This window comes from Ruditapes philippinarum, unplaced genomic scaffold (genome assembly GCF_026571515.1).
Source record: "Ruditapes philippinarum isolate M1 unplaced genomic scaffold, ASM2657151v2 ctg738_1_1_1_1, whole genome shotgun sequence".
In the NCBI taxonomy this organism is placed as follows: domain Eukaryota; kingdom Metazoa; phylum Mollusca; class Bivalvia; order Venerida; family Veneridae; genus Ruditapes; species Ruditapes philippinarum.
In genome coordinates, this window is record NW_026863645.1 from 380793 (window position 1) to 407730 (window position 26938).

At 33.0% G+C, this 26938-nt stretch overlaps 2 protein-coding genes across 3 annotated transcripts in view; both read left to right on the top strand.

Moving 5' to 3' along the window:
* Positions 1 to 994: 994 nt before the first annotated feature.
* Positions 995 to 12546, top strand: LOC132722807 (putative lipoyltransferase 2, mitochondrial). 2 transcript variants are annotated; one of them, XM_060707379.1, is made up of 3 exons: positions 995 to 1127; positions 7482 to 7982; positions 11153 to 12546. In XM_060707379.1, the coding sequence occupies exons 2-3, from the start codon at positions 7523 to 7525 to the stop codon at positions 11473 to 11475; spliced, it is 783 nt and encodes a 260-aa protein (XP_060563362.1). In that variant the 5' UTR covers positions 995 to 1127; positions 7482 to 7522; the 3' UTR covers positions 11476 to 12546. The 2 variants fall into 2 exon arrangements, with proteins under 2 accessions (XP_060563362.1, XP_060563363.1); XM_060707380.1 differs by having other exon boundaries at positions 1069 to 1177.
* Positions 12547 to 19721: 7175 nt separating this feature from the next.
* LOC132722794 (BRCA2-interacting transcriptional repressor EMSY-like) overlaps positions 19722 to 26938 on the top strand; it is a 30336-nt gene continuing 23119 nt past the window's right edge. The window contains exons 1-8 of the mRNA XM_060707356.1: positions 19722 to 19780; positions 22450 to 22644; positions 23163 to 23237; positions 23526 to 23707; positions 24118 to 24228; positions 24848 to 25068; positions 25634 to 25847; positions 26659 to 26774. Coding sequence (XP_060563339.1) covers positions 22484 to 22644; positions 23163 to 23237; positions 23526 to 23707; positions 24118 to 24228; positions 24848 to 25068; positions 25634 to 25847; positions 26659 to 26774 — 1080 coding nt within the window. The 5' untranslated portion in view covers positions 19722 to 19780; positions 22450 to 22483. The remainder of the gene's footprint in view (positions 19781 to 22449; positions 22645 to 23162; positions 23238 to 23525; positions 23708 to 24117; positions 24229 to 24847; positions 25069 to 25633; positions 25848 to 26658; positions 26775 to 26938) is intronic.

Genomic DNA, 26938 nt, shown 5'->3' on the forward strand with positions numbered 1-26938 from the left:
TGTCACTTCAACAAAATATTCAAAATGAAAGGGATTAAAGAGCAAATGATTATCACATGTAAATATCTTTGATGTGTCATCTCATAATAACATCAATAGCACTAACACAAATTAAGACAAATTTATGGTGAATTTGTATTTTTTACTGTTTGTATGTAAATAATATGTAAAAAAAATTAAAGCATAGTAAAAATAAAATTTTTAAGTTTTAATTTTTTAAAAATTAATTTTTAAAATAATAAAAAATTTTTATTTAAAAATAATTTAAATAAAGGAAAAAAACCCAAAATTTTTTTATTTTTCATCTTTTTTAAGATAAATTTCTTAAATTAAATTTTTAAACAAAAGGGGGGGGGTTGAATTTTGGGGGTGTTTATTTTTCCAATAATTCGGGGTGAAAAAATTTTCTGATTGGGGTGAATTGTCTGGAAAAAATGGGGAGGGTGAATTGGGCTGGGGGGATGAGTTGGTCTGTACCAAAGGAAAAGGGGACGGAAAATGCTTAGGGGAAACTTAAAAAGTTTGAAAGAAAAAGGGTAAATTAAGAAGAAATTAAAATTTTAAATTTCCCCCCTTTTTTGTTAATTTTAAAGCCAAAACTGATTTACAAAATTGGGTATTGTTTTTAAAAATGCAGTATTGGGGAAAATAGATTTTTTTTCCCCAAAGAAACGGGTTTTGAAAATGCCCCAAAAATTTTTCCCCAAAAAAAAACAAATAATTTCATTGAATTTTTTTAGTTTTTTTTTTCATGACAGTTCCTTATATCCCTTCTAGTTTAAAACAATTATCTTTAAATTTCTTTAAAGGGAAAGCTTAATATACTAATTTGTCAAAATAATTTTCCCTGCCAATTTTAGGGAACAAAATTTACCCCTTTCGGTTTTCCCGCTCGAAATTCTTGTCCTTCCGCCCTTTTGGGCTTTTTTTTGAAATTGGGCCCCGGGGTTTTGTTTAACGGAAAATTTCCGATTATTCCGTTATTTTCCGTAACGGTGACGGGAAAACACGGAAAAGAACGGCGGATCATCAAAATACCACAATGCATTGGTGTAAACAATGGTGACAGATGCAGGGTTTATATAGAATATTTATCAGTTTATATTTGGAAAATTGAGGCTTACAAGGCGAGTGTCATTTTTTTCTAGGGCTAGGGATAGAATATGCATCTGCAAATGTAAATTAATCAATATTTATTGTATTCATTTTATGAATATTGAAAAGCATAATGCTTAATTTATATATTGTGCAAGAGATGCACGTGCAAAATAATTATTTGCGTACATTTCAGTGCAATCAACTGTCCTTCTGAAACTCTTTGCATAGTTGTTTTATTTTCACGAAAAATTAGAGCTATTGAAATTTTAGAATTAAAAGTTTTGCCTTTCTGGGGATGGCTTTTTTTAAAAGTTTTTTAGTAGAAAATGTCCAAAAAATTTTATTTTTTACCTTAATTTGGGTTTTTCTTATATGATAGGGTTTTTTTATTTTTTAACCTTTTTAAAAAAGTTAAATGTAGTAAAATTTATTACCGGGGCAAATGTTCTTGTTGCTTTAAATTTTTTGAAAGCTGTTGCTAAGGGTTTTGTTTCCCCCAATTTTTTTGTAATTTCCGTCCAGTTCTAAAAATTTTAAAAATTTGGGGCCCTTTTTTATATTCCTTGAAAAAATTGTCTTCATACTTTTAATTTCAAGAACCTTTGGATAAAACTTAATTAAGTTGGGCCCAAATTTTTCACCCGGTTTAAAAGGGCATGGGACCAAACCCCTAAAACCCCCCCGGGGTTACCCCCCAGAATTTTTTTTACCCAATAAAAACTTCAAATCATTGAAGATACATGTTAATAAAAATCAAACAAAAAATTTTTGATGTTTTAAAATATGTATTTTTTTTTGGGAGTTTATAATTTGGAGTTTTTGGGCCCCTTTAAAAAGTTTTTTTGCGTAAAGCATATAGAGGGAAAAATTTTTTCTTTTCTATTTTTCCATAAATGGCGGAAAATTCAACAAATTTATGGGGAAAAACCCTTTTAATACCAAGAGGAGATGGGCATTTTTAATCCCCCTTTGTTTTTCCCGGGCAGACCTTTAACCCCAGAGTTATTGCCCTTGATTTGTTATGGCCCTATCAATTTGGGCAAAAAATTTGTTTCCACACTTCTTCCTTGTAAAATTTTCCCGGCTGGAATTCAAAAAAATTTATGGGAAACCCTTTAATTCCCAGGGGAGATTTCCAAAATCATCAGTTTTTTCCTGTCAGACACTTTAAGAGTTATGGCCCTTGATTAGTTATGCAGTATATCCGCGCTACTTCTCTGCAACTACTGGCTGGAATTCAACAAAACTTTATGGGAACCTTCAATACCAAGAGGACATGGGCATTTCGTCGCCTCGTTCCGGTCAGACACTTTAACTTGATTAGTTATGCAGTATGCATATAGAGTAAAAATTGTTTCCGTGCTACTCCTCTGCTACTACTGGCTTAAATTCAATGAAATTTTATGGGAACCTTCAATACCAAGAGGAGATGTGCATATCTTCGCCTTGTTCCGATCAGACACTTTAACTGAGAGTTATGGCCCTTGATTAGTTATACAGTGTGTAGGCCTATATAGAGCTATGTACCATGCATGTTAAATTGAATTGAAACTGAAAATTTTATAAAATGTGTGGGTAAATTCCATTCTCAGTTGTTGGAATTTCTGATTTATTGCGCTATGTTTTCCCCTTCAGAAAGCCACAGGTTGTTTTGAAAATTGGGGAAAAAAATCACTGCCTTGAAGGTCAAATTAATGAATTTAACTTGGATTTTTGCTATGATTGATTTTTGCTATGATTGACTATAACTTGATATTTGCTGTCATTGGCTATAACTTTATGTATGTCTTCACACTTGAGCAAAACTAATTAAGGACAATGTTGTAGAATAGACCAAACTCAATTTGACGAATAGATAACTCTGTTACAGTACTTTACAAATTTTCTTCTTAACTGATATGTAGAGAACTTGATTGCTCATTTGTTTATCTTTACATCAAAATAAATTACCATAGGGAATTATTATAGGTAATATCATATACATAATTATGGTAAATGGAAGCAATTGCTCTTATCTTCTGATCCATTTGCAGTAAAGGACCTTTAGTTTGTAAGTCCAGCTTAATGAAATCATGTGATTTTATCTAAATTGATCCCCCACCCCAGCCTCTTTTCCCCACCTCTATCTCCTCCCCCACCCTGGCATTCTTATATGGTCCTATTTTCTACTCTCTCTTTGTAACTTATTCAAAGGCAGTGTAATATACTATTTTTGGGTAGATGATTTCATAGTGCTTTTGTTCTCTCTTACTAAAAATTGTACTCCAAAAGTTTTGTTTCCCTCGTCTTAAATACCAATTAATGTATCTCGGTCTTTGGTACTTATGCCTCGCTCTGCACAGTTCATGTTTGTCTCAGTCTTTTGGCGTTTATTTGGCAGGACAATGTTGGAGATGTGTTTGATGATGTTTATCTGCCTTGTTAATTATTACTCACATTTTTATAGTAACACCTCTCTTGTATTATTGGATAGAAATCTTTTGTTACTGAGATAAAATCAGTATTTCCTGATGTAAGACAGATTTAGAGGAAGTTTTGGTGAATGTACCTTAATTTCCTCCACATGTAGGAGAGTTCTCTTTCTAACATTTGCTGACAGCTTTAAACTAGCTAATAGCTATTGATTGTTCCTTAATATGACAGTGATTCTTTGATTGCTGTATTTGTTCTCCAAGATAGTTTTTGTGAAAGGATATTGATAATTATTGGTTTGTATTGTTATTTTTTTATGGTAATTTTGAAGTGCTTTGATTTTCATTTAGTTTTGCTTATGTTGATGTTTAAAGTAATGATTGTTTTTTGTTGTTGTTTTTTTTTTCATGAAAAAAAAAAAAAAACAGTTTAAGAGGTTTTTTTAAATCTTATATTAAAGTGGTATGCCCTCAAATAAGAAAAAATAAAAACAAGTTTCAATAATGTAGACATGTTGTGATTACATAAAACTCTTTAATTATAATATGTATCATTGACAATGTTTCAATAGCCAATAAAAACTTTACAAACATTTAATAATAATTTAAAAAGTTATCTTATTCTTGACACAAATACAGAAAATAACAAAAGTTTACAATCTTGTTTAAAAAATATTGGTAACAACAACAAATATGTTTTCATCAGTTGATATAGAACTGTTTTACTTTTATTATAATTTCATCTTTATCTAACTTTAGAATTGGTAAAAACAATTCTATAGTTTCAAAATGAAAAGCAACAAAACCAAAAAAACCAAAGAAATTGGTGAATTGAAACAGATATATTGTCAGATTTGACAAAACAGAAAGAGGAAACTCAGGTCATATTTGTGATCTATCAATTGGGGTGTCAGTGAATGCAGTCAACTGAGTAAATTTTGCTTAAGTTTACATGTTGTTGAATCATATCAGACATGTAGAAACATCTCCTCTATACCTAACTGCAGAGTAACACTTTCACAGAGCTCAGTAAACTTTGTCAAAATGCACTAAAGAGTTGTAGAACTTGGCCTGATTAACTTCCTTGTGACCTTTCATATACAATTTTAAGGTTTCAAGTTAATACTTCTTCTGGTTTCAGAGATAAAAGTATTTGTTGCACATAACAAGTTTTTATTAAAGTAAAAAAGGGGCATAACTTTGTCAAATAAGGCCTGTTGATCCTGTTGGATCCTATGAACTAAATACATTAGAAAGTTTCATGTAAATATCTGGTATGATGTCTGTTATATTTAAGTAAATGTAAATTTAAGGACATGGGCATAACTCTGTCAAAATGCAATACAGAGTTACTACACTTGTTATAGTAACTTTTTGATGACCCTTTATATATGATGTCAGTGTTTTTTTTCACCAAAATATTCGGCGAAATTCTCCCTATTCCCCCCTCAAAATAGTATGTTTTTTTCCCCCCTCAAAGCTGAAATTTCCCCCTATAATATGGCAGCCCAAATCTGCCTGCAATGAATATCATTTTTTTGCAACTAACTGCTGAAAAATGCTTTATTTTATGCCTGTAAGACTTACTGTTAAGCAAGGTTTTTCATATAGGTAAGGGGAGCTACTCCTGGTATCCCAACAAGTTTATCATGTGACACATCAATATTTTAGATCCGTATAAAAATCCCCCTCCTGTTGCATTTTTCCCCCTCCAATGGGCACTGACCCTCTTCCCCAAAAAGTGAGAAAAAAACACTGGATGTAAGTTTCAAGACTATACCTTGACTGGTTACAAAGATAATCAAATTTAATAAATATAATTTTCCAAAAAGGTAAATCACCAAAAGGGGCGTAACTTTGTAAAAATATAATGTCAAATTGGCCTACTTAGCATTCTTGTGACCCTTCTTATAATTATATATTCATTATATTATATAGCAAGGATTTTTTTTGGCTTATTTCGTAGCCTTTATTCGGTCATATTCCCAATTAAAAATAGTATACATGTATTATTTTCCTAATCCATAGGGAAAATTCCTAATTGACAGTTACAAAATAAAAATATTGAATAACAAATTATAATATCTTTGAAAATACAAAATGTAAGGGCTTCTTCATTGTTATGGTACTTAAATGTTTGCCATCCTAGACATTGATTCTTTGCATTCATTTAATCTTTGCAAAATTTAATTCTTACATTTTTTTCCCCCAATTTTTAACAAAACATCGCTGAAGTTCATGGGTCATGTTCCCAAAATTCTGGGAAAAAAACCTGTTTTAGTTTTAAGTTAATATTTTGCAAGTTACTTTTGTTTTAAAATTGGAAAAACTAATTAAAATACTATATAAAATGCCAAATATTAATGAAATTTTGTACAGAATAATTTAGTATGAAAGTAGTTGAATGTATATGTTATGTTTTTTAGCGTATAAATTTAATATATATGTAAATTAATGATATATTGCTGTATACATTATTCAGAATATATAAATGTCCTGTAAAACTGGATTTTAATTTCAGGCCAGATTGAATAACCTATAATATAGGTCTTGTATCTCATTTTTATGTCTGATATATGTATCATCAGTCACAGGCTATCTAATTTGAATAAGACTTATTGTAATTAGTCTCAGTAAAGAAATATTGACACAGATTTTGCTTACCTCTAATGTGACAAGAGATATAGATGTTAAGGGGGAGGTCTCACTAGGCTACTTAGCAGTTTATTGATCACAGTTCATTGTTATCAAATCACCAACTGCCCATCAGTTTTGTCATGACATTTACTTTGCTGTTATTAAATCTCCATTTTGATATTTGCATTAATTTAATTTAAAACACGGTAATCTGGCCATGACTTTTATTGTATATGACAAATTAGACTAGAATGCAGCAAGACTGAAAAAGAATGTGAAAAAATAGATCGGATTTCAATTAGTTTATATCAATTTTATTAGTACTTAGGTGTCTTTTCTTTTGACATGTTAAAGATTTTTATGATTTTTTGCTATATTTGTTTTCATACTTCCATATCTGAAGATACTTATGTCCATACCAAGATATTAATGTCCAAACCAAGTTAATAATGTCCAAGCCAAGATATATTGTCCAAACCAAACTAATGTCCAAACCACGATTGAGAAATGTTATCAATTAAATGTTGAAACCAAAGACCAAAAGACATCCAAACATGAAAGGAACTAAAGTATGACTGTTGTTATAGACTCAACATTTAATTTAATCAGTTAACTGCTCCATTCCCCCTTAATATATGAATGTGTAGGAGAATAAAAACGTTAGTTAAGTTAGTAAAACATCTCGTAGTATTGTTGATAACATGTGTCACTTCATAGGAGACTCAATAAAGGAAAGTATATTTGATTAGGAAGTAATTAAAAATTAATTGGTATCTAAAAAAATGTTTGATTTATGTTTGTTCTCTTTTTATTAAGCAATAAATAGTACATGAAATCATAAATTTAAACAAAAAAATGTTTGTCTTTGTGATAAATTGTAGGACATTTTATGAAGATTTTATGCAATAAATGTTTTTAATATAGCATGCAGTTTTAAAAAAAGTATTATACATGTTTTTATTGATAACTTTTGATGACATAATCATAACATAAATGTTGATTTACCTGGTTAAAATGAAAACCTATTTGTAATTAAATCTTGGCACTTAGCATACTGAATATCTTGAATGTACTTGTCTGTCTTTCAATCTGGACAAAATCATTTGCCATGTTTAGGGAAAATTTAAAAATGTGTCCGACTGAATGCAAACAGTGCACTTATTAACCATTTTAATGTTTTTAGCAAGTCATTATTTTGGGTATAATTGTGATGGACTCCTTTCATAGACTTTGTTATTTTTCAGTTTCTGAATGGCCATATTTTTGCTCCTATAGGCAAACATGTGTATGTGTTTACTAAAGACAGTTTCTTATTTAAATCATATCTGTTTTCAGATCATTATTTTCAAAGGAAGTATATGATTGGTTAATTCAAAATGCTGGCTGCAAGACGATTGGTCCATGTGATCAATCTTCAGCGAATGGGATTTGTTAGTGCATATGATGTACAAATGAGATATGCACGTTACCATTTGGACGAACTTGCTGGAAGGCAAGGAGCACATGGATTTAATGTTATTTTGTTAGTTGAGCATAACCCTGTGTATACTGTGGGACTTAGGGACAAATCATACTCAAAAGAAGATGAAAAAGAGCTAAGATCTAAAGGTGCTGAATTTGTTCGCACAAATCGTGGTGGTTTAATTACTTTCCATGGACCTGGACAGTTAGTTGCATACCCAATATTGAATTTAAAACATTTTAACCTTGGTATGCGAGATTATGTTTGTAATCTTGAGAAAACAATGGTTGACACATGTGCTCATTATGGTTTAAATGCGACAATAACTGGGGATACTGGAGTGTGGATACAAGACAGGAAAATTGGTGCTATAGGTAAGGTCAAAATCTTTACAACATATATCAGCCGCGTCTTGACAAAACCAACATAGTGGGTTAGCGACCAGCATGGATCCAGACCAGCCTGCGCATCTGCTCATTCTAATCAGGATCCGTGCTGTTTTCGCTATCAGTTTCTCTACTTGTAATAGAGTTGGTAAGCGAACAGCATTGATCCTGATCAGACTGTGCCTTCCTTGAACAAAAGATTTTACTCTCATTGTTTAGTAGGGGTTGTTCTAGGAACCAATGTCTGAGTGTTGAAGGTCTGACTGCTAACAACTTACCTCTTATAGATTTACTGATGTGGGTTCCATTCCTGCTAATGACACGGGTGCCTGTTTGTGCCAGAAATAATGTATGAAGAAGCACCTAAGGTCTTCCTCCACCAGTAAAGCTAAAAAGTGTGATGCCGCCACTCAAAAAAAGTGTAATTTAAAACCCAACATAAAAAACTTATATATATAGTCTATTAAGCTTAAAGCTTCCTACAATCAAAGTGAAATTATTGTATATGCCAATACAAAACGTTTTTGGTAAATAGATTTTGTAAAAAGGGACCTCTGGCCAAGTGGTTATTGTAGCTGACTTCAAATCAAATGCCCTTACTCCTGTTGGTTTGAATCCATCTAAAGACTTTTGATTCTTTCTTATTAATTATATTGTGTGGATGCTGTTTAACTCACTAAGCTGAGGTGCCCCTACATGCCTTGAATAAAGCATGGAGGCACACTTGCAATCTTTCTTCTTCCATCAGTAAAACTGACAGTATGCATACAACATTTGCAGTGTTGGTTAACCTTACAACCCAACCTCCAAATAATCATGTCATTAATGGATTTTGCTCAGAAACTTGAATTGGTCAAGTAAGTTGTTGGCTTAGATTATAGTTATATACGGGAGTTGATTCAAAAATGTAATAATGCTAGCGCAAACGTGAGTGTAGAATACAAGGGTGTATCAGAAAATACAGCAACTGTGTTGTTTTGTGTATCAGATATTATAATGACAGTTATTCCTATTGTAATAATTTGTGTAAAATAATTCAGATATAATGTTTTGTTGAATTCCATTTAGCAATGAATTTCTATATGTATGTCATGAGAGTCCTCTTTATCTTAAGTTTCTGTCATTAGGGTAAAATTTATTTTTATTTAATGTCATGAGGGTCCTCTTTAGCTTGCTTTATTTGATGTCATGATGGCCTTCTTTAGCTTGCTTAAGTTGATGTCATGGGGGTCCTCCTTATTGGCTTTCTTTAGTTGATGTCATGAGGGTCCTCTTAAGCTTGCTTAAGTTGATGTCATGAGGGTCCTCTTAAGCTTGCTTAAGTTGATGTCATGAGGGTCCTCTTAAGCTTGCTTTATTTGATGTCATGGGGGTCCTCCTTAGCTTTCTTTAGTTGATGTCATGAGGTTCCTCTTAAGCTTGCTTAAGTTGATGTCATGAGGGTCCTCTTAAGCTTGCTTAAGTTAATGTCATGAGGGTCCTCTTTAGCTTGCTTAAGTTGATGTCATGAGGGTCCTCTTAAGCTTGCTTTATTTGATGTCATGGGGGTCCTCTTTAGCTTGCTTTATTTGATGTCAGGGGGTTCTCTTAAGCTTGCTTTATTTGATGTCATGATGGTCTTCTTAAGCTTGCTTTATTTGATGTCATGGGGGTCCTCTTAAGCTTGCTTAAGTTGATGTCATGAGGGTCCTCTTAAGCTTGCTTTATTTGATGTCATGAGGGAACTCTTAAGCTTGCTTTATTTGATGTAATGAGGATACTCATTAGCTTGCTTTATTTGATGTCATGAGGGTACTCGTTAGCTTGCTTTATTTGATGTCATGAGGGTACTCGTTAGCTTGCTTAAGTTGATGTCATGATGTCATTAGGGTCCCCTAGGTCCTCATCACCGTAATTTTATATCAAGAGAGACCTATATTGTTTCAGGGGTTAACCCTGAAGCAACTGAACTTTTGTAACAGGCTTGCCCAGCTTTGAATTTGAAACAGTCCATTTTGAAAATCAAACAAAACAATTGAGCTACCAATTACAGTTACAACCTCAGGTCACTCTGATCTTATCTTGCTCAAAGGCTAGTCACTTTGGTTTCAGTATGTTACAGGTTATGTCAATGACAATAAAATCATGCTGTCCAGGATAGTTATATGATTTCATTGAATTCAGATTACTGTAAATATGTTAAAATATTAATAGTATGCAGGATCATTACTGTATAATCATTTACATGTAAACTGAAAGTTGATTATTATAGATGCGTGTTTACAAAGGACTACAGTAAGGATCAAGGCCAGGATCATAATTTTTATTTCGCAACAGTTGGCACTTTAAAGAAAATTCTGTGAAAAAAAGTGAACTTAACAGTCATGACATTAGATGATTAATTTTTAGCTCCACTTTCAAGAATATGGAGAGCTATTGTAATCACCCCCTTATTTTCTGTAATTGTCTTACACGATGGGTAACTCTAAGTTAACTTTAACAGAGTTATGAACCTTTTCTTAGTGTCAAGCACTAACAATAGTGTAGTGTATGGTGGCTGATTTGGTACGCTTTTGTGCGACGCGTTGGCGCTAGCGACAGAGCGCCAAACGGTTGTCTTGTCGTCCTTTCTCTAGCGTGGCATATCAAACGGCGCTTTATGCGACGTGTTGTCACGATGTCACATTGTCGCTCAGTTCAAACTGAAGGATTGGCTTATAAGCCAAGCGACAGGATGACATTGCGACAACACGCCGCATGACAACGTGCCATTTGGCGTGCCACTCTAGAGACAGGACAATAAGATGACAGCGTGACAAAACGCTGTTTTGCACTTTGTCGTGTGGTCGATAAAGCCAACTAGACACACAAAAGCGTACCAAATCAGCCACCATAGTAGTAGGCTGTCCTTTGTCAGCTCTTGTCAGGAAAACAAAAATGTAACAAAATGTATTAGCTTAGTGTGTCCATAGGCTAATGTGACTGCATTCAATAAAAAAAAGTTTATTTTTCATTTGTAAAAATGTAGTAAAATATTTGTGGAAAATATAATTAATATGCCTAATGTTAGCTATAGAAAATTGAACCATTTATAATATGTTTGTGTCACTCACGTTTATTATTTGTTTAAATGGTTAATTTTGGTTGTATTAACGCAAGAAAATATTCATATATTTTAGGAATCCATGGAAGTCGGTATATAACTACCCATGGTGTATCGTTAAATTGTAACACAGACCTGGACTGGTTCAAGCACATTGTTCCTTGCGGTATCATAGGAAAAGATGTCACGTCATTATCTCGTGAACTTAACAAAGACGTCAGTGTTAATGAAACAATAATGTTCTTTCTGGAGGCATTTCAACAAAGATTTGGGTGTGAAATTGACGATAGCTTTTTAATGCAAGATCAGCTGGGTATTGTACCAACCAAAGAAAACCTGGAGAAGGTAGAAAATCTCCACCACAAGATAGCACACAAGGCTGTGGAGACTGAAGTCTGAAAAAATCAAAATTGTGCGAGAAGTAAATTGATAGTTATTAAACCAGTATAAGACGTTATCCCGAACTCAACGAAGTGGGTTTTTCCCCGGCTAATCTGTAGGTTCAACTAACTTTTACCGTCACAATAGATTAGTCAACCTGTTTCCCTTATTTTAGAAGCTGTTACTGTAAAAGTTTGTTTGTACATGTACCTATGTTATTTGCTGGGAAAAAAAAAAAATTCTTAAATCCGGAGTAAGTCCATTATAATTCAGACTACAATTCAGACTACATAGAAATCAATCTGGTATATGAATATTTGAACAGTCTAGCAATCATTGGATTTCCCCGACTCGGCTGAAATAGCATGATCTGCCTTTGGGTAGACTTCATAAAGGCTGACTACTGAAAATGAGATTAAATTTGTACATATAGTTTTTAGCTCCTCTATAGGGAGAGCTATTCTACTGACCCAGGTTTTGGCGTCACATTTTTGTTAAGAATTTTTTTCTGCAAGTTGATATCTCCAAAACTACCGAAGAGCATTGGTTAAAACTTCACACAATTATGTAAGAGCATAAAAGGATGTCACTATCCAAGGCCGATTTCTAACATGGATTTAGACAGAATTATGGCCCTTTTTTTAAACTTCAAAAATTCTACCTTATCCAGAATTATAGCTGTTTACATCATCCAGGCTCTTTTTTACTATCAAGCACTGAGAATAGAGTATGTCAACAGCTTTTGTTGTTATCCTATTTTTCATTGAAATGATTTGACTTAAAATCATTATTGTTATGGTGTAGTTATAAAACTTGTGTGTTATACCTTGTTCAGTTTGAGATTGTCATAGTATAAAAAGCAAATTGTCCTATCTAAAATTAATCCAGAAATATAATGTACATGTACAGCATAACACAAATGCAGTATAAAAACAACATGGAACATTTTATTTTGAAATAATAATAATATGTTTGAATATTGTACATGTAGTTGCTATGGCAACAAATTGTATAAAACGCTGTTTTAGTTTTCAAAATGTAGATTACTCGGATTTTTTCAAAAATAAAAAAAAACTATATAAAGAAAAAGGTCTTTTTTCATCTTTTAATGTTTTCAACAGTTTTTGCATATGAATAAGATTAACAAACATGATTTCAATTTTAATGAAACCTTTTTAGCTCAGGGTGAGCTTTTACGATTGTTGAATGTCCGTCATATATCGTCTGTCCACATTTGTTTGTTAATGCTAGTGGTCACATTTTTGCCTCAATCATCATAAAACTTTGTCTGAGGATGCTTTTTCTAGGTAATTGCTTGGATGAGTACAAATATGGGTCATCTCAGATGAAAAACTAGGTCACAGGGGCTAAAAGTAGAAAAATCTTGTTAACACTCTAGTGGTTTCTGTTTTGATCCAAATATCCTGGAAATAGGTCTGAAAGTTTGTTTAGATGATTTCTAGGTGAAGTTCAAATATGGGTCACTTGGGTTCAAAAACTAGGTCACACCATCCAAATATGGAAAAGCCTTGTAAACACTCTAGTGGTCACATTTTTGTCTCAATCATCTTCAAACGTTGTCAGGATGCTTGTCTAGGTAATTGCTCGGAGGGTCATTTTAGATGAATAACAAGGTCACAGGAGCTAAAAATAAAAAATCTTGTAAACACTCTAGTGGCTACTGTTTTGGTCCTAATATCCTGGAAATTGGTCTGAAAGTTTGTTTTGATGATTTCTATGTCAGGTTGGAATATAGGTCATCTGGGGTAAAAAACTAGGTCACAGGCCCAAATATGGAAAAACCTTGTTAACACTCTTGTGGTCACATTTTTGACTCATTTGTCATCAAACTTGGTCAGGATGCTTGTCTAGGAGCTCAGTTGGTCAGGTGAGCGATCTAGGGCCATCTTGGCCCTCTTGTTTTTGAAAACCTTTACCTCAGTACAATTCCTACAGCTTAGATATTTGGAATGTAGCATCACCATGTGGTCCTTTACAAAAATAAAGTAAATCATGCCACTTGGATCAAAATTGGCTCTGTGTAGAGGTCACATTAAAGTCTGTGTGTTAAAACAAATTGCTTAGAGCTAAGATATTTGGCATGTAACTTTGTGTAGTGGTTTTCTACATTGTGAGATCATGTCCCTGGAGTTAAAATTACATGTAGTCTGCCCAAGACATCTGTGGCTTAGGGTTAAGGTTACTGACTTTAAACCACTTGCCTCTCACTTTTAAATGTTGTAGGTTCGAATCCCACTAGGGACTTAAGAAATATGAGGAAGCTATCCAGCTAGGTTATGGAACATTGATGGTTTTACTCGGGTGCTTGCTCATGCTAGAAATAATGCACTGAGGGGTTTTCTCCACTAGTAAAGCTGGAAAGTCGCAATTTATCCCAATAATGTTAGACAACACATCTTAATTTTCTTGGGAAAAACTAGCACTTAGATACTCGGCATGTAGCATCACTTTAGGGCTCTCAAAAAATGTTTCTTTGGGTCAATATTGGCCTTAAATTTGTCCCAATGTCACTAAAACCTACGTAGAAAAACATGTTTAAATCTTCTTGTTGAGAACTGCAATGCCCAGAGCATAGTTGACATGTATTATTGCCTAGTAAAACTCTACAAAAGTATTATAATAATGTACTTTTGCTTAAAAAAAATTGCCCAACTGATGGCTGTCACTTTTATATAGACTTTTATAGTAAGCATATACCTCGTTAATTATACTATAGCAGAGACATAGATAACTATGCATGTTATCTTTGTCTCTGACTGTAGTATATATACTATAGAGCAAGACCATGGTAAATACCACATTTGCCAGGTCCATAGACTAGGATATTCATCTAACATCACACAATAATTGACATGACGCCGGTCAATCAAGCTGGCAGGGGTCTTACAGATAAGCCAATCGGCGATCGTTATCAGTTTCACGCTAAGATGTCTGCAAAATCCGCCATTTTCCTTAGACAAACTATTTGTATAAGACAATGGTGCAGCAGTATTTATATTGAAATTATTTTGATTTTTTGTCAATTTAAAGCTATTAAATCGGTATATCAAAATATCCTGACATATTGACAGATGGAGTCAGTTAGTTCATTATACAAAAGAAAAATATCAGTAACTTTGTATATATGAAGATAATAAGTTATATAGCAGGTACAAAAGCAGAGACATAGATATTATCTAGATGTTGTCTACATCTCTGACGAAAGTTAAAATAGAGAGAAATAAAGAATCCATAAAGAACGTACAAAACGACAAAATTGAAAATGTTGCAGGCTCGGTTTGATTGAGTCTGTTCATGGACGGTAATGGAATGTGCAAGTAACCGTCCGCGCCCTCTAGCACCGGCTTAAGCTGTATTCAACATTTAACGTGACCTGGTAAAATTTGGAATTTTGAAACATCCGCAGATGTGTTCATATGGTGGTTATCATGGAACCTTCAATGTGACACGTAAGTGCCATTCCATGAAAAGCGGCATAAGGTCCCCAAGTGGAAAAAATGCGTTTGCCCTAAACGAGAAAACAATGGGCGGAACTAAATAAAATGGAATTTTGAATGGCGATCAGAGGTTATGAAGCCTGGCTATACCACAATGCATTAAACAAGGAAAAAATTAAACAAATACTCTATTCCTTCCTTTATCACAATTATGTCTATTCATAATCACATAATATATTATAAGGTCTATGACATTTTTTGTTCTGTCAATAAAACGCTGCAGTAGAAAAATAAAATGAGAGAATATGCTATGAATATTTTATGTGAAATTATCCTACCTAAATATTTCTATTAAGCTCAATGAATTCAGATTAAATATTTCGATACATCTGCTTCAATAACATCATACCTGATCACGGTTTTAATTTAAAACCGAGGTCTCACCGTCTGGTGTATGCGAAACTTATTTTGAAGTGAATAATATTGCGTTTTATCACGAAACATATCTAATGTACAAATATACATATAATCATACATCATAGTACAAAGTTACGCAAGGGCTATTTTCTCATTCAATTTTAACAATTTATGCACAAATGCATTATACATAAATGATTTCGCACATAAAACCCTAAAAACATTTGTAAATGTTACTGTGTTATTGATATAATTTTACTATTTATATGTTCCGCTACTTAAATTTTAACTATCTTTGAATTTGTAAACTAAAATGATATTTTGTCAGTAACATCTCCTTGAAGTCAACGAGAAATATAACAAGATCTTTGCCAAACGCTTTATTCATAATTAATGCATGAATGAAGTTATTTGTTACTTTTTTAAATACCATTAAACATTGAACTATTCAAGAAAAGCATTATACTTTTATATATACCAAATTATATAAGGAAAATTCATTAGTAACTTTAGTGGCATAATAGTTTCCTGTAAACGTCGGTGTATACCGTGTTTTGTCTAAGGTTCTGAATGACCGGGTCACGTGAATCAGTGGGCGGAGCAATCTCTTCTCTGGCGTAATGTCAATTGTATTTTATCTATTTTCTTTCTAATATACAAACATACAAATAGAATAAATGGAAATATAATAAACTTTACTCAGCAGTGAACATCACTTAGTTAAATGAGGATCTTTTTTATTTGTCTATTTGTCTGGTTTTTACGCTGAATTTAATTCCTAACCAGCTTTCATTGATAACTGACCAGTCTATAGAAATATCTTCGTAGTGATCTGACTATAATTCTACATGATTCTAAATCAATGGTGAGAGAAAAATGAACCACTTGGACCTTGTTTGAAAATGTACGTAATGCTCACATACTTAGCTAAAGGGGCAAACCCTTTTGATTTGTCCATGTTGTGCGCTGATAGTGGAAAAAAATATGAATAGTGGAAAAATAAATAACAATTGTTTAACATCTTGACATGAACCTCACATAAATGTCTTTAAAATGAAAGGTCTTGAGTAAATTGTCTATAAAAAATAAATTTATAGTAGTTTTTATACATTTATGACTTTTGAACAGAACAAGGTCGTGAAACTTTATGTTTTTTTATAGTTTGTTTTTTGAGTACTTACATTCTGACCTAGTTCTATGCAAAGGACTTATATTAATTACTTTTAACATATTTTGAAAGATAATTAAATTTTCTGTCCAATAGCATATCTAAGAAGTATGTATTTTAATATTGATCTTTAATTAAGGTCATATCGACGTGTTTTTTTTCCGTACTTCTCGCTAAGCCTTCGCTATAATAAGTAAAAGTGTGCATCGGTTGGACGACAAGATGAAATCTGTTGTGCTTCTATTCACCTTTAAAGTCTTCCCAGAAGTGCAGCCCGATGGATCAAGCAAGATTATGGTCAGACCTCTAGCGTCAAGGACATGTTTCACTCCCTTTATTTTTGAAAACTGGAACTCAGACGTGTAGATGGTAGATTATTCCTTTTCTACAAGATTTGCCATGATCTGAAGAACGTGCGACACCCCTCTCAGACTATTATAAATTCTCTTTCTTGACATTATGGAAAGGCGATGTCTGGCCTTCATATGTTGTCGTTTCCAATATTGCATATGCCCAACAACTACGTTCTACGTTATTAAGTAAATCAGAAACAAGCAAAAAAAAAAATAGTGAAAAACAGAACCCCTAAAGAAAGCCCAACACGGCAAAATTGAAAATGTTGCAGGCCCGGCTTGATAGAGCATGTCATAGCCTCAAACAATAAAGTTATCAATTTCTTAAATGCCATTTCAAAGAAATTTCAAGACACAAATTGTGAGAGTTTACGGGAATATAGCCTGTATAAGTTTGTAAAAATCCTCTATCCAAAATAAAAAACGGTCTGAAAGTTTGAGTGCGGGCCGTTGTTCTTATTAAAAGAACTCCACCGAGGTCTTGTTAAATAAATCAAGTGAAGCACTTGGAAAAACTGCGAAGAATAAAAAAAAACTGAAAGCCGACTTTTTTTGTGTGATTCGATATGATTAATTATTTTGCACAATGAAAAATACGATGCTGGAAAACGGTGAGAGGGAATAATCAAACGTTATTTGTCTAGAGATAACTTAAAATGCACAAATACATTTTGTAATGAAAAAATATTCCCAGTTCTGTCATGTCATGTCAAAAAAAAAAACACACACACACATAGTTACTGGGAATTATCGTATTTTCAGGTAAAATTATAAAAGGTGTAAATATGATTTTTTATACTATGATGGTTTCCTCGTGGGTCGGTCCAAAAGAGAAACAGAAAGAATAAAGGGTAACACATTTTTAAACACTACCAAAATAGATCGAAATCTTATACTTTGCCATTTTCTCTAGGACCATCTTATTAAAGTCCTAAATTCAGATTGGGACTTTTTAGAGAATAGATAATAAATAACCTGTAATAGAAACGAAAATTACATGATTTAAGTTAAACGCGTCTAGACCTGTCCATTATCTGGCAAATTACTGGTGTTTAGGAGGAACCAAAATGTTGAAATAACTTTTTAACATAGTCCTAAATTAACAAATAAGCCTGTCTTTTTCTGGTGAATAGCTTAATCTTCAAATAGTGTTTGCGGCAGATTTCTTCTTTTTTTTTCAGTTTAATATTCCTACAAATTGTTGAACAATTTAAATGATAATGATTAATGAAAAAAAAAATAATTCCAAAAGTTCTAATAATAATCACTGAAAGAAATTCAATCTAAATCATATATTTAAAAAAGTATTACATATTTGACGAATATTTTACATAAAGATACTCTTTTTAAATGGAAACAATAAAAGAGTCTTTGATTCTGGTACTTATATTTGTGATGTCTTTACCTTGCAACATTATTACATTGTTTTAAAATATCCGTAGGTTATTTTTTAAATATCCATTTTGACCCTTGCAATGTTTACGGTCATTTTTTATAAAATATATATGTTTTTATCATTTTTATAAATGAGTCACAAGGATGTTACCGAGATGTAGGGAAATCATGTCAATTTATCTTTTTATGGCCGTATTAATTAATCTTGGATTGTAGTTTGAATACTTAATGGATGCCACTGGATGATTTCAAAAAATAATGTAGGTCATCCGTTTGTTTGGAGTAGTAAAACAGATAAAAACTACACAGGAAAACGAAACTTCTTTCAATGAAATGAAGATCACATTTTGATAAGGTTTCAATGTCGTTTAAATTTAATAGAGTACGACAACATGTGAGACTTCTAAATGGTCAATCTAAAGTTCTTATCCTATGTCAGCTAAATGCTCGGACATAAAGTGATCGTATGACCCAGCTAAAGGTAAGCAAGAAATTGAAGTTTATCTGAGCCATGTGACATAGTTATTATAATATTTTAAGCCAAGTTGTCATTTCGTTTGGGTAAAACTGAGTGCAACTATTGAACTAGGTTTGTCGTTTGAATCAATACCCATGCAGGTCAGTTATTCATAATCCAATGGCAGGTTAGGAAAAATATGTAAATTAAAGAATTTCTAGTCTCCTCTTTTAATTATTCCATGCCGTACGTTTTGAATATATGCTTCTGGTCCTTGGCTTAACAGTTTAAGTTGGCTTTGAAATCATCAGTTACAGGTTACCCAAATTAAATTGATATGGTTTGTTATGAGGCATACCAAAGATATTAAATACGCTTTAATTGTTCATTGGTCACACATAAGCCATGATAATTTTTTCAGCGGGGTTAATTTCTAACAAGGTCTACCAAATTACTCATTTTCTATTGAATTGTACATTCAAAATTCCATCCTTTAACCTGGGAAGTCGTCCCATCCTTAACATAGATATGTTTTTTGACATTACCTTTTAACCAGGAATGTTTGTTGACAGTTTGTGTAGCTCTTATATATTATTTGTCATGCAAATGCACATTTTCTTATTCAAATAAATCTGTCTATCTTTCAACTGGGAGAACAGGAAGAGATAATAGAGAGTGCAGCATCTCCAACGCAGCATCTCCAACGCATCCTTGTAACCTTGTTTCAGCTTATTTCAATCCTCAGTGAATCAGTATATAACCCAAACGATAAAAACATTGCAAAAAACCTACTAAGATTTGGGCAACATTTACAGCTAACGCTAGCCACGGATTTATATTACGTGCGCTAGCTAATGTGAGAATAAAATGAAAACATGTCTAATTTTCAAAACTTAAGCAGTCGGAAATATATCTCTATAAATAACCTAAATTCTATAAATCAAAATCGACAACCCGTACCACTAAGACTGTTAAATTAAAATGTACGGCACGGTACGGATTTACGTAAAAGCACACGCGTACGCATGCGCATGTATTTCTAAATCCAAGATGGCGGAGAAATTTTGGAAAATTTGTAAGTTAGATGATTTTGTTAATTATTTCATAAATGTGACATGAAGAGTAAAATTGCAATACTATTACGAATTAATCCTGTTTTATCCTAACATTTTCTGTTATTTATTTCTTTACAGCTCCTTAAGATTATTTGCATTATTGGTTTAAATGTGGTAATAAAAAAAATCACAAAGAAAAGCAAGAACAGGGGGCCGCCGTTTCATATTAAAAACAATTCTGAAAGTCTCTCTCCTCTCTTTCACTAAAGATAGTCGATCAGTCATTTTAAAATGGTTTAAAGATTTGACTGTCATAGATTTGTATCTAAGTAAATCAGCCTAAACACAAACTGGAACCAAACACCCTGAATACCTACGGACTGAGATATCTGGCCACTTACACATCCTCTCCTCTAAATAGTGAACAGTTCTGAACTGTGACATACCCTCCCCCCCCCCGCTTTAATGAAATTCATACCCTTATTCCTCAGGTTTACAGAGCATTGTGAATTAAACTCTGAACACTATTCAGTCACAGTCCCACGTTGGGCGCTAAATGTCACAGGATGAGAAAAATGTGCAGCCTGACCGGGACTCTAACCCAGGACCCTAGGAAAACCATACTGCGGCTGTACCAGCTGAGCTATCCAGCCACTTAAATCCTATCCCCTTAAATAGTGAACAGCTCTGAATGGTGATATATGGCGTCCCTGGGTTGGCCTGTAATTGGATATATGGCTGCTTTTCCTTAAGTCGTTGGTTTTCCTTGAGTCGTGGGTGGGTTAAAATCGTAGATGACTTTTTTTATGGTTAAAAATGTATTTTAATTATATATATTTCTTATAATTTGTTGTTAAAAAGTTGTAAATACTGTAATAATCGAATAATTTGGCCATTTGTACGGTTTGTTTACATTTTTTGACAACAACAACAACAACCTACTGGTTTCCGGTGTTTGGAACAGGTGCGACTTAATTTCGCGCCAAAATTGGGCCCACAGAAAGTCTCACTGAACTATTAATTGAAATATAAACTAACACTTGGTCATCGGCATCATTATATCTATTATCGATCCATTATCCATCTTGAATAAAATTTTGAAATCATTTGTTGTATCTCCGTCTTTTTGCAACTAGTTATGTTTGTTTATAAAGCAAAATGAACGGTATAGGATACATTTGAAAACCACATTGCTTTATTAAAATATCATTTGTAATTGTTGCTACAATTTTGTTAATGTATAAAAGATTATGAAGGCAGAATGAAAGTTGCCCTGATGTTTTATTTTAGTTTCATTACAAACTCTAATAGATCTTATTGAATATTGTTAAGTACCGAATAAATTAATCAAATCTGACTATAAATCGCTTAAAGATAGAAGTTTCTAGTCATATAATGATGTTTAATAAATTGGTTAGGTAACTTGAAATAGTTCACTGAGATTTGACCAATGTTTTCTTACACTACTGTTGACATACATGTTAGCCAAGACTCAAGGAAAAGCAAAATGCATGTGAATGCAAAATGGTACCTATATAAAATGAGCTAGATAATCGGAAATAAGTCTTAAGAGATGCATAAAAGATCATGACAGTGCAAAATACAAATAGTTCAACAATTTCTGGTAATTTCCATGCTTGTTCCTGTGACGTCATCATACGTCACTGGTCTATTTTTAGAAATGCCCACGGCTCTTGGTAAATAAAGCATATATATATATACGAAGAAAAAGTCCTGAATCAAAAATTCTATTAAAAATAAACAGAATTTATGTATTAAGTGGACTCAGTATATCTATACTCGTAAGAGAATAAAGACAAAGTGATCTGGAGAAGGAAAGTTTGCAGGAATTTGGAAAAAAGGAAATGTTAAAAACCAATATGTAAAACTTTCTCTCAAATCCCTTTCATAACAACGTACAACACAATTGGACATACAATAACAGTTTACAAAATTTCATAAGATACGGGCATAGTTTAAATGTCCTGGATGTTTCTGTGAATCTGCTGATAAGCGTACGTTACGGTACCATCCAATACAATACAATGGCAGACAATAACAGAGGCCACGGAAACAAATGACAATCAAGGCATGTGCGGACATTAAGAATACTTTTCCTGCAACTAATTGACGAACAGTGCACAGCAACATAAATAACAAGTAACATAAATAAATTGACCAGTGACAGTAACAAGCATTAAATTTTTAATACATAAACCAGATATTCCTGGACATTGTAAATAATAAGTAAATGCAGCTATTTTGTAAAATAGATATTTTGTTAAATAGATATGAATTGGTGGTGTTCCACCTATCACTGAAGTTTTCCCAGTGTTTCCTGTACCTTGTCCGCTAATTTTCAGTAATTCAGAAATACCGCCGGACCCATGAACCTGTCGTAGTTCTTATCAGTGATAATATTATTTACTAAATATCTTCATCATTGTACTTTAAATGTAATTTAGGATAGAAGACTGTGGTGTCTTGTAGCAGCAGTATACTTATGTCATTTGTATTTGTGGAACAGTCAAGACTTGTGTCCCTCGGTATCAAAGATGACATTTTGAACTGTTGCTGTCGGCAGGTACATACGAGAGCAGCAGACGTATTATATTACTCTAATAGTTTTAATCCACATTGTAATTCTTCTGCACTGTTGTGAATGAATATCTTTTGTTTATCTTTCTAGAATTTAAGTTGTTAAAGATTTATCAGTTGCAAGAATGTGGCCCGAGTTACTTGACATGACTCATGAGGAGTCAAAAAGGATATTGAGGCGTGTAGAACTGGAAGCTTACTCTTCCATTGTTTCTGCTTTCCGTGCTCAAGGAGACTTGAACAAAGAGAAGAAGAAAATTCTGCATGATCTGCAACAGTTTCTCAGGTTTGCTAATCTTTCTTTGCAGTTTGCTACATTGCATAATCAAAAACTTTAGAAAGTATGCATATTATTAATTTAATTTTGCTCCTCGAAGAGAGGGGGTAGTGTTGACCAACTGTCTGTCACACTCTTGTCCAGAGAATAACTTAAAAAGTATTTAAGGAATTTTGTTTCAACTTAATAGACTGAATTATAACTCTACCTTTAGTACTTATTTTGTCAATTAATATCTCCCGTACCGGAGTATCTTTGATATCTCATTGAAACTCCACACAGTTATAGAGACTACAGAAGTGAAGTGCAGTGTCAAAGAATGAATTTTATTAAATCTTTACATCAGTCTGATCCAAATCTTTAGGATATGTATACATGTGAAATCATGATTACTCAACTTTGATAACATAATTCTTTAATATATCAATTTACCTCCTATTCAAGACATGCTCAATACACAATTTTAGTAGGATATCTTACAAATCTATACAATATTTTTTTCTTATCTTGCCTATTATTGTTTTCAGTATCTCTACAGAACGCCACAGAGCTGAAGTAAGACGGGCTGTAAATGATGAGAAACTTGCAACAATTGCTGACAAGTATGTTGTTCTATAGTCACTTTGGTTAAGACAAGATATTTAAATGTTAAAACACAGTTGTTTAGTTGCCTTTTAAACGGTTAGCACATTTGTGAATTGTGACCCCTTAGTAAATTTAAGCCATTGACAAAAAATGGTGAAATTGGCAGCAGTTGTTTTATCATGTCATTTTAGTCACATGAATGATTGTTATGACATACTTTTGTAGAGTAAGATCTCATGATTACATCATGTAATGATGTCAAAATTCTCTTAAGTCTACTTACCGGTATATGTTATATGTTTTAGTATGTCACCATCAAATACGACACAAGAATGGTTAATTGAGGGACGTAGATTGGTTCCCCTGATGCCCAGACTGGTACCCCAGACTGCGTTCACAGTGACAGCAAATCAGGTTGCCAACATGCAAGCAGAGAAAAATGCCTCCCTGCCTAGTCCATCACAGACAGGAATCAGGGAAAATATTGGTATGAACATATTTCAGACTGATACTTTAATGTATGCCATCCTACTGAGTGCTTGAAGTATAGAATTTATGGCTTGGATTTAAAATTTATGCATACTGTTACAGATTGACATAAAATTAGCTTTCAGTAATTTTTTATGCAAAAGCTTTTAGCTTTATTTTGTCTACTGTCTAAGTTTTGTGGAATAGAAGATATAGATGTATAAATAAAATGTATTGTGTCAGTATCATATGAGACAATATAACACTTGTCTATAACTAAATGTTATATCTAATATAGACTTATAGATATTATATCTAAAATAGACTAATAAGCATCTTATTATGTCATTGTTAATAAAAGTCAATAAATTGATGGAATTATTCTTTGCTAAAGGTATATAAAACTTGATCTGGTATATTATTTTTTAGCTGCAGCCTCCTCAATGTCTTCTCCACCATCCACACCCTGGACATCTCGACCATCAAGTCCTACCTCCAATGTTGTTGTTCTTCCCAGTGGAATGTCTATTCACATTAAAGGTATGCAACATTCAATTCTAATATATTATTTTCCGTAAGGTTTATGAAAAGTGTTTCATACATTGATCAGAGCTTTACTAAGTTTAGTTTCCAGTTGTGAAAATATATATTAAGATTTATAGGATCGTCTCACAAAGAACAATAAATCCATGTGTTTATGGTTCATAAACTCTATTAACCATTACATGTCTTTTAATTTTGACATAACCATTGTGAGTGAAAACTACAAGATAAGTACTGACTGAATAGTGTACAGTGAAGACCATATTCAGATGGCATGGGTGCGCCACGATGACTGATCTTGGCCTGCACTTTTTATGCCTTATTTTAACCTGAAGATGTATATAACCTTTATACAGGAGTTTGTCTTGAATGTAAAGAAATAGAAACAATATATTGGCCAATCACTATTGTCTGCTGATGATAGTGTATACTGTTCACTATTCAGTCAGTTGTTTTATGTATTAATATATAGCATTTTCTTTGCTTAACTGTAGCAGGAATTTGTCAGTTAACTTAGATGTTTTGATGGGAAGAGATTTTTCGAGAATTCCCCTCAAATATATGTACCATTATAACATAGAAACATATAGAAAAACATGTATCGTTTTGTTGCTAGGAGGTTTAAATACCGAGGAAGACGACGATGTACAGATTCGTAAACGAAGACGTAGCACCTCCACTGAGAGTATGTTTTCTCCAACCGGAACTTCGGTGCCACAGGTCACATATACAACTACTATGAGTAACACTTCTGCCATATCACCAAAGAAAATCACAATTAGTAAGAGTCCACAAGCCCAACCACGTGTGGTAGCTAGTAGCAGTCAAACTCAAAAGGTGAAGGTTATTTTGTTTACCTTAAACATATATAATTGTGAATTATTTCAGGTCTACCATAAAAATCTTTAGTATATATGAACCTCTCAAGTTTACATCCTAAACCAGTACTGGTGTTATATGGGGAAACATGTTAGTGACTCCATTTAAGCTCAAACCTAGGTTCCTTACGAGAGGCAAATCCAAGTACCTCTAGTCCTCTGCTAGTAGATTAATTTTGTTGTCACATTTTCTGATTCCTTGTCAGGTATTTATTATTTGAGTGGCAGAGTTTGTTTACAAATTATTTTTAGGTGACAATAATCACTAGTGTAATAGTATTTGAAACCAAACTGATTTTTCCTATCCACTTTGTATGTGATCTATAAAAAATTGTGAAAAGTTTGGGTTTATATTTATATATTAAAGGTAAATACACCCATTTGCATGTTTATCGGAACACAATATGCAACTATTGCCAAAAATTAATTGAAACATTTTCATTTGAAACATAATATAACAACATAATGTATAATCTTAGAAGCTAATTTTTGTTCAACTGCAATACTAAATATCAAACATTCAGGTTATTTTGGTATCAAGTCAAGGACACTCCCCACAAGTAACTGTAGCTCAAAAAACAACGATGCCAATGGGAAGATCTACTGTATCGACTGGTACTTCTACAACAAACCTTCCCAAGTCTGTAATACTGCCTCTATCTAGTTCTATAGCTACAGGTACAAACACAGGAAATATATCAGCAACAGCCCCATACTTCACAAACACAACTTCTACAGGTAATTATTCTCATTTGAACTTAGAAGTAAGAAGTAAGTACAGTATCTTTGACAAATTTTGAGATAGATTTATGTTAACGTATTGAAATATGGCGGCAAATAGTGTTAAACCATAACAGGGATTTAGTTTATACAGAATTTCAATTGTGTAGAAAGCTGTACAGGTATGTTAATAAACACTAACTGTAATACATTCCTGGACCCAACCAGTACTTAGCAGGGAGTGCAATGTTTCTAGCTCAAGGAAACAAAAGATTGCCGTTGGTTGGGTTTAAACCCTTCTGGCTAGCATTCCTTGAATAACCAGTCTGACATATTAATCCCTCTGCCAAGTCGCCACATTAGGGATTTTAGAGAAGTCTTCACCTTAGATACATAAGTTTTTAGTAAAAAATTTAAAAGATCTTCCCAGAATCTGTTGGAGGTTTGATAGTGTCATGAAGATTTGTTTCAATAAGATCTAATTGCACTTTAAGGTTTGTCAGAGAATTATGCATTGATTACCATATTGTAAAAACATCTTGATTAAGGTTCAGTGAAGAACCTTAGCTGGTAGAAAATATAAATTTTTACCACCAATCAAAATGGTGGTGAAGTGTTGTTTTGCTTTCATTCTGAGTATAGAACAAAATGATATATCCATTTACTCTATATTTGTTTCCAATTGTTGAATTTTTATAAGAGATTTCATTTTAACTTTTACCACTTTATACACATTCTATATGATTGATTTTATTGCTGCCAACAAGCTAGGGGTTAATGAAATAATGTATATATCATAGTTTTGATTGTGCTATATTGTATGTTTCAGTTGTAACACCACTAACATCTACTGGTGTAGGCACATCAACTACAGCATTCCTGACACCAACAATCACTGCCTCTAGACCTAGATTCAAAACTGTTCCAAGGCAAAAATTAATGCAGGTTTGTGCTCTCCCCTGTTTACTATTTATGATGGCCTGATATCTGACATCCATAATATCCTTGATAAACCACCCTCATTGTAGGTCAAATGGTCCTTTTGTGTGTTTTCTACATTAAATATTGGAATATTTCTTGTTAAAGGCATAAGTATGTTTGAAAAGGTT

What these genes read in the sequence shown, in the direction of transcription:
- LOC132722807 (XM_060707379.1), top strand. Translation starts at nt 7,523, where the DNA reads ATGCTGGCTGCAAGACGATTGGTCCATGTGATCAATCTTCAGCGAATG. An exon ending in CAGGAAAATTGGTGCTATAG is followed by an intron (nt 7,983 to 11,152) that starts GTAAGGTCAAAA and finishes CATATATTTTAG; the next exon opens with GAATCCATGGAAGTCGGTAT.